Source organism: Callithrix jacchus, chromosome 4 (genome assembly GCF_049354715.1).
Source record: "Callithrix jacchus isolate 240 chromosome 4, calJac240_pri, whole genome shotgun sequence".
Taxonomy (NCBI): Eukaryota; Metazoa; Chordata; class Mammalia; order Primates; family Cebidae; genus Callithrix; species Callithrix jacchus.
In genome coordinates, this window is record NC_133505.1 from 6,430,372 (window position 1) to 6,442,538 (window position 12,167).

The 12,167-nt window shown below is 39.6% G+C and overlaps 1 protein-coding gene across 3 annotated transcripts in view; it reads left to right on the forward strand.

The window, feature by feature from the left end:
- The window catches only part of DCDC2 (doublecortin domain containing 2), a 202,203-nt gene that overhangs the window by 61,736 nt on the left and 128,300 nt on the right, over positions 1-12,167 (forward strand). For all 3 annotated transcript variants that reach the window (XM_008993891.4, XM_035294775.3, XM_035294776.3), the window contains 2 exons: positions 2,396-2,472; positions 2,594-2,725. In XM_008993891.4, the coding sequence (XP_008992139.3) occupies positions 2,396-2,472; positions 2,594-2,725 (209 nt within the window). The remainder of the gene's footprint in view (positions 1-2,395; positions 2,473-2,593; positions 2,726-12,167) is intronic.

The window sequence follows — 12,167 nt, forward strand, 5'->3', positions numbered from 1 at the left end:
TTACAGGCATGAGCCACCGCGCCCAGACAACTGTTGCCTATTCTTATAAATCAGTGCTCTTTGCTTGTACGTTTTCCTTTCAAATCCTGGGGCAAAATCACCTAAAACTCAAAGTGCAAGAATCAATACTATCTTAGCAGTAGCAGTTTGAGACAGAAAGTGAAAACAGAATTAGCGGGGAATGATTGGTGATCACTGAGCTGGGCCTTGCAGAGCAGATGCAATTCCAGCAGGTGGAGAAAAGAGGAGGGCATATTGGCTAGATGGGACAAAGGCAAGGAGCGGATGCAGGTGATGTTTTGGGGATGGAGGGGAGCCGGCTGGTTCGACTGCGGTGTATGGCGAGGAGTCTGTGTGGAAGGAAGGAGTATTGCTGGGACATGAGGGCACCAAGTAAGCGGTGCTTGTTCCTGGGAGTTCTTGCAGGCCATGCTTGAAAGTCAGGATTTATCTTCCAGGGTTAAAGGTGGACACCAGACGGCAGAAGCCTGAAGAGAGGCCACAGGGGAGGAAGTGGGAATATGAATAACGAAGAGAGAGATGGCAGCTGTACCCGAGAGGGGCCATAAGGTCAAGGGGGAAATTAAAGACACCAGGTGGAGGTGGAGAGTCTGAAATGAATGGAGCAAATAGAGGCAGCAGAGGACAAAACCAAGGGTGGGGGGTTAGCTTCGTTAAGGCACACAGTTCCTTCTTCTGAGACAGACAAGGGGAAAAATGGTGAGGATACAGATGAGGTGTGTTGCGCAGGGAAGGAAGGTTGAGGGGCTTCATGCCTACTGGCTTGTAGTTCTTGACATTTGGAATGAAATGATCTGCGGAGAGTGTGTGCGCCTGGAGTGGGATTTTAGGGGTTAGCGTGAGAGGTGAGAATTTCGACTCTCCACTGTGGGAAATGGAAAAAAGAATCCACCTGGGAGGAGTGGAGGGCTGGCTGAGCAAGCAGTACTGAGGTTCAGCCCATGGCTGGATGCTGAAAGCCGGTCTCAGGTGAAGGCTGCTCGTGGGGCTCCATGGTTCTCTCTAACAGCAGCTGGGACCCTGAAAGCAAAAAGAGAGGCAAAGGTGATCTGGTTGATCTAACCAGTTGCAAAGGCTGCAGGAATCGAGGGTGCTGGTATGAGTGCATCGAATTCAATGAGGGATAGAGGCGGAAGTGAAACCTGGGAAAAGTTGCTTGTGTCAGTCTTAAGAGAAAAGGGTAGGGTCAGGCACTCGGTGGGGGCCAAGGATCAGAAAGCAGGTGCATGAGAATGGGAGAGGAAAGATGGTGGAACACAGTATCTTGGGCTGCAGGTACAGCACTTCAGAGCTCAAGATTTTTTAAAATTATACTTTAAGTTCTGGGATTCATGTGTAGAATGTGAAGGTTTGTTATATAGCTATACGCCTGCCATGGGGTTGGCTACAACCATCAACCCGTTATCTACATTAGGTATTTCTCCTAGTGCTGTTCCTCCACTACCCTCCCACCCCCAGACAGGCCCGGTGTGTGATGTTCCCCTCCCTGTGTCCATGTGTTCTCATTGTTCAACTCCCACTTATGAGTGAGAACATGCAGTGTTTGGTTTTCTGTTCTTGTGTTAGTTTGCTGAGGATGATGGTTTCCAGCTTCATCCATGTCCCTGCAAAGGACATGAACTCATCCTTTTTTATGGCTGCATAGTATTCCATGGTGTATATGTGCCACATTTTCTTTATCCAGTCTATCATTGATGGGAATTTGGGTTGGTTCCAAGTCTTTGCTATTGTAAACAGTGCCACAGTAAACATACGTGTGCAGGTGTCTTTATAGTAGAATGATTTATAGTCCTTTGGGTATATACCCAGTAATGGGATTGCTGGGTCAAATGGTATTTCTGGTTCTAGATCCTTGAGAAATCACCACACCGTCTTCCGTAATGTTTGAACTAATTTACATTCCCACCAACAGTGTAAAAGCATTGCTGTTTCTCCACGTCCCCTCCAGCATCTGTTGTTTCCTGACTTTGTAACGATCGCCATTCTGACTGGCCTGAGATGGTATCTCATTGTGGTGCTCAAGATGTTATAGGATTATTGTGGTTTTTCAGAGCGTGGTTTAAAAATTGCCTTCATGTTTTTGTAATAGTCCATGGTTTCTGATTTTTTGTTTGTTTGTTTGTTTTTGGCACAGATCATCAGCAGTGTGCCTAGGGCTTCAGGGAAACTTTTGTTTTCTTGAGAGCTTTGTTAAGGGCTTATAATATTGTTAAAGGGTGAGCTCAGAGTTTATATACATGGGGAAAAAAGCAAGGTTTTAACAAAGGCATAGCCAGTCTCAGGCAGTTTCTTAGAAACCTCTATATTTTCCTCATAGGAAAAAAAAAGCTAATATAAGCTTAGTGATTTATATTGTTTTCCTTTGCTTTTAAAGGTAAAACCAGTAATCCATAGCAGGATCAATGTGTCAGCTCGCTTTAGAAAACCACTTCAGGAGCCCTGCACTATCTTGTAAGTTGAAACCCTTTATGCTTCAGGTTAAAATTGGCTTGGTGGTTTCCTTTTGGTTGGGAATTTGTGTTGCAGTTTTCAAGGCATAACTGTTTCAAATGGTTGGCCTCCTGTTTTCCAGCTTGATTGCAAATGGAGACCTGATAAACCCAGCTGCTCGCCTCCTTATCCCCAGGAAAGCCTTGAATCAGTGGGATCATGTACTACAAATGGTCACAGAAAAAATCACTCTGAGGAGCGGTGCTGTTCACAGGTGCGTCAAAACTATCTTGTAAATGGAGGAGTTTGGTAGATAATGGCAAGATTGTATTTTTTGGAAGATGTTGTTGAAGATATTCTCAGGTGGCTCTGGAGTCCCTGGTCTGTAGATTGGAATTTTGGCTCCCCAGTTAGGCTCTGTATGCCTCAGTTTCTTTATCTGTAGAATGGAAATATAGTAGTACTTACCTCATAGGGTTGTTTAAGGAATGAGGTAATTCACATAAAGAGCTTAAAACAGTCATTGTCACATAGTAGCACTTCCACAAATATTAATGATGTTTATTTTTTGATTTAGAGTAAATCGGCAAGCATCAACATTACTTTAGTTGAGCAGGATTTTTTAAAAGAGCCAGCCTCTTAACTCTTAATTGTCCTTTTATTTAAAAGGAGGTATTTATAATTATTTGATTGTTTAAACTATTTGCCTATTTAGTGGGTTTAAAGAGGAGCCATAGAAATAATAATTTAGTGGAGTTATATAAATGTAAGAAATCAAAAGCATTTTTCTCAGGTTCTGAAATTTAAGTGAAGATTAAAATCATAACTTTAAATTGTGAAGCCTATGAAATTATCCCCTGATGGAGGCTGACATTTATTTTCCCTCAGGTAGGAGGGTTACAAATAACATATACATGTGCACAACATATTGTATGTATGTATGTGTATATACTGCTTTGGTGGAGTACATTCTTTCAAGTTTTTGTGTTTTTATGCACATATGATAAAATAGTTCTCAAATTGAATATTATTTCTTTCAGGTAAATGGGTATACAGATTAATGTTTGTATATTTATATATATTAATATCTATTACATATATTAATATCTCATAGCCATTGAGATTTTAAATATAATTAGGTGTTTTAATTGAAAGGCCTACTTTACATGTGGCAAAAGTATAAATAAAAAGTATTTCTCCTAGCTCAGGCATGCCCAGTCCCTCTCTCTGGTACTTTTCAGCATCATCTCAGAAATACTCTATGCATATGCAAGCATATACATTTTTAGTTTTTTATTGTTTTATTTATTATTTTTTTGAGACAGGGTCTCACTGTGTCACCCAGGCTGGAGTGCAGTGGTGTGATCTCAGCTCACTGCAGCCTCGATTGCCCAGACTTATATGATCCTCTCACCTCAGCCTCCCCAGTAGTGTGCACCACCGCACCTCGCTTTGTTTTGTTTTTGTAGAGATGAGATTTCACCATGTTGCCCAAGCTGGTCTTGAACTCCCGGGGTCAAGCAATCTGCCAACCTTGGCCTCCCAAAGTGCTGGAATTACAGGCGTGAGCCACTGTGCCTGGCCCAGTTTTTAAAAACATAAAAGGAAATACATATATACATATGAATAAATAAATATATGTATACAAGCACCCCCTTGATTTTTTCCTATAATAATAATCTTAGAGATTATTTTTAGCAGCACAGATACCTCTATTTTATTATTTTAATGACTACACAGTATTCTGTCTATTTATTTATGTTTTAGAGATGGAGTTTTGCTCTTGTTGACCAGGCTGGAGTGCAGTGATATGATCCTGGCACTGCAACCTCCACCTCCTGGGTTTAAAGTGATTCTCCTGCCTCAGCCTCGCAAACAGCTAGGATTATAGGCATCTGCCACCATGCCCGTCTAATTTTTAAACATTTTTTTTTTTAGTAGAGATGGGATTTCCCCATGTTGGCTAGGCTGGTTTTGAACTCCTGACCTCAAGTGATCCACCCACCTTGGCCTCCCAAAGTGCTGGGATTATCGGTGTGAGCCACTGCGCCCTACCCAAAGTATTCTGTTTTAACACAAAGTATTCCAAATCCTAATTTTTTTATTAAAACATTTTTAGTTGGGCAATATCTCATTCTGTAAAATAGAATGAGTGTTTCCAATCTAAATTATTTGATCAGTTACCTCTTTTTCATAATTCCATTTTTTATTTTAGATTCAGGGAATACATGTGCATGTTTGTTACATGGGTATATTGCACGATGCTGAGGTTCGGGTATAGATCTCGTCACCAGGTAGTAAGCATAGTATCCAATAAGTAGTTTTTCAATCCACAGCGCTCTATTTCCCTCCCCTCTCTAGTAGTCAACGGTGTCTACTGTTGCTGTGTTTGTGTCCATCTGTACCCAGTATTTAAGCTCCAACTTACAGTGAGAATATGTAGTGTTTGGTTTTCTGTTCCTACATTAATTGGCTCAGGATTATGACCTCCAGCTGCATCCATGTAGCTGCAAAGAACAGGATTTCTTTTCTTTTTTTTTTAACTGCTGCATGGTATTCCATGGTGTATAGGTACCACATTTTCTTTATCCAGTCCACCATTGATGGGCATCTAGACTGATTCCACATCTCTGCCATCGTGAATAGCACTGCAGTGAACATACCAGTGCATGCTTCTTTTTGGTAGAATGATTTATTTTCCTTTGGGTTTGATGGATATTTAGTCATTGCTAATCTTTTGCTATTACATGCATATGTCTTTTTATATAAGCAATGTTTATCAGGATATAAAAGTCTAGAAGTTGAATTGTTGAATTAAGTTTCAAATGTCCTTAAAATTTTGATAGATACTGCCAGTTGTCTTCCAAAGAGTTTATCCTAATTTATATTTTCACCAGAAGTCTATGAGCAGGCCTATTTGTCACAGTTACCTGTCTAGTAAAACTAACATTTAGTCTTTTCACTCATGTTGAGTAAAAATAGCATTTCATTGTTTTTTGATTTTTATTTATTTAACGTACAACAACATCTATGGACTCTTTTTTTTAAAGTTCTTTTTTTTATTGTACTTTAGATTCTGGGGTATATGTGCAGATTATGTCAGATTGTTGAATATGTACATTCATGGCAAGGTAGTTTGCTGCCACCATCCCCCCATCATCTATACCTGACATTTCTACCCACGTTATCCCTCCCCCACCCTTCCTCTCACTGTCCCTCCCATAGCCACCACAATGGACCCCAGTGTGTGATGCTCCCCTCTTTGTGTCCAAGTGTTCTCATTGTTCAACACCTGCCTATGAGTGAGAACATTGAGTGTCTGATTTTCCGTCCTTGTGTCAGTTTGCTGAGAATGATGGTTTCCAGGTTCATCCATGTCCCTACAAAGGACACAAACCCATTCGTGTGTGTCAGGTACTATTCTCAGTGCTTTACATTTTTGACTTAATTAACTCAGCAACCCTATGAGGTAAGTAGTGCTTCGATCCTCTTTTAATAGACATGAGATGTGAGACGCATCACGGGAAATGATTTGTTCAGAGTTACGGTGATGCTGAGTAGCCAGGCTGGGATTCAAGCCTAGTAGGCATTCTGGCTCCAGAGCCTGTGTTCTTAATGACCAAGGTACTCTGTAAATAAATGCCACATATTTATATCCATTGTGTCTGAACTGTTGGTCATGGCCTTTGCACATTTATCTTATTGATTTATAGGCGCTCTCCAGGGATCCCCAAGCCCCAGGCCAAGGACTGGTACTGTTCCATGGCTTGTTAGGAACCATCAGGAGGTGAGCAGCAGGAGCCATCATTGCCTGAGATCCACCCACTGTCAGATCAGCAGCAGCATCAGATTCTCATAGGAGCGCAAAGCCTATTGTGAACTGTGCATGCGAGGCATCTAGGTTGTGTGCTCCTTATGAGAATCTAATTCCTGATGATCTGAGGTGTAACATTTTCATCTCATAACCATTTCGTCCCCCATTCCTCCCTGGAGAAATTGTCTTCCACAAAGCCAGTTCCTGGTGCCAGAAAGGTTGGGGACCACTGCCATAGACATATTGGGTAAATCGACCTTTTCTGATGTGAGTTTTAAGTACACTTTCAGTTTGCATTTTATTTATATTTCTTTTTTTGAGTCTTGCTCTGTCACCAGGCTGGAGTACGGCGGTGCGGTCTCAGCTCACTGCAAACCTCTACCTCCTGGGCTCAAGCAATTGTCCTGCCTCAGCCTCCCGAGTAGCTGGGACAACAGGCATGCGCCACGGTGCCCAGCTAATTTTTGTGTTTTTAGTATAGATCGGGTTTCACTTTGTTGGCCAGGATGGGCTTGATTTCTTGACCTTGTGATCTGCCTACCTCAGCCCAAAGTGCTGGGATTACATGTTTGAGCCACGTTGCCCAGACTACGTGATACTTCTTTTTTATGCAAAAAGAAATATCTTTTTATGTAATATCTTTTTTTAAGATATTTCTTTTTTATGCAAATATCTTAAATGTTAATGCGGTCTAATTTTTAATCTTTTTTAATAATTACTACGTTTTACAACTTGCTTAGATATTCCTTACTCCAAGATTATAAGAATATTCTCCTATGTTTTCTCCTTATATTTTAAAATTCTTTTTAAACCTTTGATTTTGCTGGGTTTTATTTTGGTATCAGAAGTGAAGGCAGATCTCAATAATTATTTTTTTTCATATATAGTTTTGACCTTTGATGTGTACATAAATGTAAACCTACACAATATGTAACATAAAGCACACAAAGATATCTACAGGTAATTTCACAGCCAGATATGCCTATTCATGTATATATTAACATGAAAAAATTTACACATAGAAATAAAATATATTCAAGTAAAAATATAGAAAGGAAAATGTAGTTATGTTGCTCAAACACTTGAATGCTTAGAGAAACTTCTTTTTTTGTTTAAAGTTATATTTCAGGTTCACCGGAACATGTGCAGGTTAGTTACATAGGTAAAACTTGTGTCACGGGTGTTTGTTGTACAGATTATTTTGTCACTCAAATACTAAGCTTAGTACCCGATAGTTATTTTTACTGTTCCTCTCTCTTCTCCCATCCCGAACCCTGAAGAAGGCCACAATGCCTGTTGTTCCTCTCTTTGTGTGCATGTATTCTTATCATTTATCTCCTCATTGTAAGTGAGAATGTGTGGTGTTAGGTTTTCTGTTCCTGTGTTAGTTTGTGAAGAATGTTGTCCTCCAGCTCCTTCCATGTTCCTGCAGAAGATGTGATATCATTCTTTTTTATGGCTACATAGTATTCCGTGGTGTATATGTACCACTTTTTCTTTATCCAGTCTATCACTGATAGACATTTAGTTTGATTCTTTGTCTTTGCTCTTGTGAATAGTGCTGCAGTGAACATACGTGTGCATGGATCTCTATGGTAGAATAATTTATATTCTTTTGGGCATATACCAAAAGAATATAAATGGTAGTTCTGTTTTTAGGTCTTTGAGGAATTGCCACACTGCTTTCCACAATGACTGAACTAATTTACACTCTCACCAATACTGTATAAGCATTCCCTTTTCTCTTCAACCATAGCAGCATCTTCTATTTTTTGACTTTTTAATAATAACCATTCTGACTGGTGTGAGATGGTGTCTCATTGTGGTTTGCATTTCTCTAATGATCGGCTTTTTTTTTCATATGCTTGTTGGTTGCATGTATGTCTTCTTTTGAAAAGTATCTCTTCATGTCCTTTTCTCACTTTTTAATGTGGTTGTTCTCTTCTTGTAAGTTCATTTAAGTTTTCTGTGAATGCTGGATATTAGACCTTTGTCAGATGCATAGTTTACAAAAATTTTCTCCCATTCTGTAGTTTATCTGTTTACTCTGTTGACAGTTTCTTTTGATGTGCAGAAGCTCTTAAGTTTAATTAGATCTCAATTATAAATTTTTGCTTTTGTTTTGATTGCTTTTGGTGTCTTTGTCATGAAATTTTTGCCAGTTCCTACACCCAGAATGGTATTGCCTAGGTTGTCTTCCAGAGCTTTTATAGTTTTGGGTTTTACATTTAAGTCTTTAATCTATCTTGAGTTGATTTTTGTATATGGTATAAGGAAGGAGTTCAATTTTAATCTTCTGTATCTGGCTAGCCAGTTATCCCAGCACCATTTATTGAATAGATTCCCCGTTGCTTGTTTATGTTAGTTTTGTTGAAGAACAGATTAAAGTAGGTGTACTATTTTATTTCTGGGTTTTCTATTCTGTTCCATTGGTCTACATGTCTGTTTCTGTCCCAGTACCATGCTGTTTTGGTTACTGAATCCATGTAGTATAGTTTGAAGTTGGGTAATGGATGGCTCCAGCTTTGTTCTTTTTGCTTAGGATTGTGTTGGCTGTTTAAGCTTTTTTGGTTCCATTTAAATTTTAAAGAGTTTTTTTCTAGTTCTGTGAAGAATGTTATTGGTAGTTTGAATCTGGAAATTACTTTGGGCAGTATGGCCATTTTCATGATATTGATTCTTTCTATCCATGAGCATGGGCTGTTTTTCTGTTTGTGTCATCTCCGATTTCCTTACGCAGTGTTTTGTAGTTCTCGTTGCAGAGATCCTTTACCTGCCTGGTTAGCTGCAGTCCTAGATATTTAATTTTTTGGGTGCCAATTATGAAAGAATGTGCTTCTGATTTGATTCTTGGCTTGAGTGTTGTTAGAGTATAGGAATGCTACTGATCTTTGTACACTGATTTTGTATCCTGAAACTTTGCTAAAGTTATTTATCAGCTGATGGAGCTTTTGGGTCAAGACTGTGAGGTTTTCTAGATACAGAATCATGTTCTCTGCAAATAGGAATAGTTTGGCCTTCCTCTCTTCCTATTTGGATGCTCTTTCTTTCTTTCTTTTGCCTGACTGCCCAGGGAAGGGCTTCCAATACTACGCTGAATAGGAGTGGTGAGAGAGGGCATCCCTCTCTTCTGCTGGTTTTCAAGAGAAATGCTCCCAGTTTTTGCCCATTTAGTGTAGTGTTGGCTGTGGGTTTCTCATAGATGGCTCTTATTATTTTGAAGTATGTTCCTTTGATACCTGGTTTATTGAGAGTTTTTAATCTGAAGGGATGTTGGATTTTATTGAAAGCCTTTTCTGCATCTATTGAGATAATCATATGGTTTTCGTCTTAAGTTCTGTTTATGTGGTGAATCACATTTATTGATTTGCATATGTAGAGCTGACATTGCATCCCAGGGATAAAGTCTACTTGATCATGGTGGATTAGCTTTTCAATGTGCTGCTGAATTTGGATTGTGAGTATTTTGTTGAGGATTTTTGTATTGATGTTCATCAAGGACAACAAACTTGGCCTGAAGTTTTCTTTTTTGTTGTATTTCTGCCAGGTTTTGTATCAGGATGATGCTGAACACACAGAATATGTGGGAGAGGAGTCCCTCCTCCTCAATTTTTTGGAGTAGTTTCACTAGAAATGGTACCACTTCTTTGTACCTCTGGTAGAATTTGGCCGTGAAACTGTCTGGTCCTAGGCTCTTTTTGATTGGTAGGCTATTCATTACTGATTCAATTTCAGAGTTTGTTATTGGTCTGTTCAGGGAATAAATTTCTTCCTGGTTCAGTCTTGGGAGGGTGTATGTGTCCAGGAATTTATCCATCCCTTTTAGGTTTTCTAGTGTGTACAGAGGTTGCAGTTTCGGATGGCTATTTTTATTTCTGTAGGATCAGTGGTAACATCTCCTTTGTCTTTACTAATTTGTTCATTTGGATCTTCTCTCTTTTCTCCTTTGTTAATTCAGCTACTGGCCTATCTATCTTACTAATTTTTTTTGCAAAACCAACTCCTGGATTCATTGATCTTTTGAATAGTTTTTCCCATCTCAGTCTCCTTAAGTCCAGCTCTGATTTTGGTTATTTCTTGTCTTCCGCTAGCTTTGGAGTTGGTTTGCTTTTGCTTCTTTAGTTCTTTTAGTTGTGATACCAGGTTGTTCATTTGCAATGTTTCTAACTTTTTTTTTTTGGAGATAGGGTCTTGCTCTGTTGCCTAGGCTAGAGTGTAGGGGCATGATTTCAGCTCACTGCAGCCTCAACCTCCTGGGTTCATGCAGTCCTCCCACCTCAGCCAAGTAGCTGGGACTACAGGAGTGTACCATCATATCTGGCTAACTTTTTTGTATTTTTTTGTAGAGATGGGGTTTCACCATGTTGCCCAGGTTGGTCTGGAACTCAGCTCAGGCAATCTGCCTGCCTCAGCCCCCCAAGTGAGCCACCACACTCAGCCAACTTTTTGATGTGGGCAGTTAGTGCTATGAATTATCCTCTTAACACAGCTTTAGCTGTGTCCCAGGGATTGTGGTGTGTTGTGATTTGTTCTCAGTTTCAAATAAATTCTTGATTTCTTCCTTAATTTTATTATTTCCCCAAAAGTAATTCAGAAGCAAGTTGTTTAATTTCCATGCAATTGCATGGTTTTGGGCAATTTTTAAAGTCTTGATTTCTATTTTTATTGTGCTGCAATCTGAGAGTGTGTTTGGTATGATTTCAGTTCTTTTGCATTTGCTGAGGTTTGTTTTATGTTTGGCTTTGTGGTTGATTTTAGAGTATGTGCCATGTGGCCATAAGAAGAGTGTATATTCTGTTGTTTTGGGATGGAGAGTTCTGTAGTGGTCTATCACATCCATTTGGTCCAAGGTTGAGTTCAGGTCCTGAGTATCTTTGCTAATTTTCCACCTTTGTGATCTGTCTAATACTATCAGTGGAGTTTTGAAGTTTCCCAGTATTACTGTGTGGGAGTAGATTTCTAAGAACTTGTTTTATGAATCTGGGTGCTCCTGTGTTGGGTGTGTATATATTTAGGATACATGAAACATAATTATTAATGTAATGTCAGATATGAGAGATTTGGTTGCTGCTCTCTTGGGACATGACCAGTTTTCTTTAACATTAATAAATCTTAACGGTTGGCCCCTCCCTATGCATCAGTATATTCATATATAAAAAGCATCCCATACACATTCATTGAACTTGCTTCTATGTTTCTTGTGTTTGTAGAAAAAGAAGAAAGTAAATAAGCAATAGTTACATAAAAGAAGGCTAAAATTACGCATTAGAATTTATTCGGTGCTGGGCCAGGTGTGGTGGTTTATGCCTATAATCCTAGCACCCTGGGAGGCCAAGACAGGAGGATCAGTTGAGCTGAGCTTGGGAGTTCGAGACCAACCTGGGGGCAATATAGCAAGACCTTGTCTGTATTAACAAAAATAATGTATTTACTATATTTTACCTACCTGCAGAGGAAACAAGTCAAATCTTGGCTGTTTCCAGAGTCCACAGATATGCTGCCTTTTAATTTCCAGCTATGAAATTACTGCTGATTCAAGTACAACTATTTGGACGAAAAGTGGAAAAAGAATGCTTGGGTCTAGGCCACTGGTTCTCAACCAGGCATGATTTTGCCCCTTGGGAGCATTTCGCAGTGCCTGGAACCATTTTTGGTAGTCTCAACTGGGGATGAGGTGGCTACTCTACCATTTAGTGGGTGGAGGCCAAGGGTGCTGCTAATAAGCATCTTACAATGTACAGGGCAGTCTGCTCACCTCTCCAACAAAGAATTATCTGGTCCAAAATGTCAATAATGTCACTATTCAGAAACCTTGGTCAAGTGTTTTTTTGTATTGTTTTGAGATAGGGACTCACTATATTACCAGGCTGATCTTGAACTCCTGGGCTCAAGTGATCCTCTG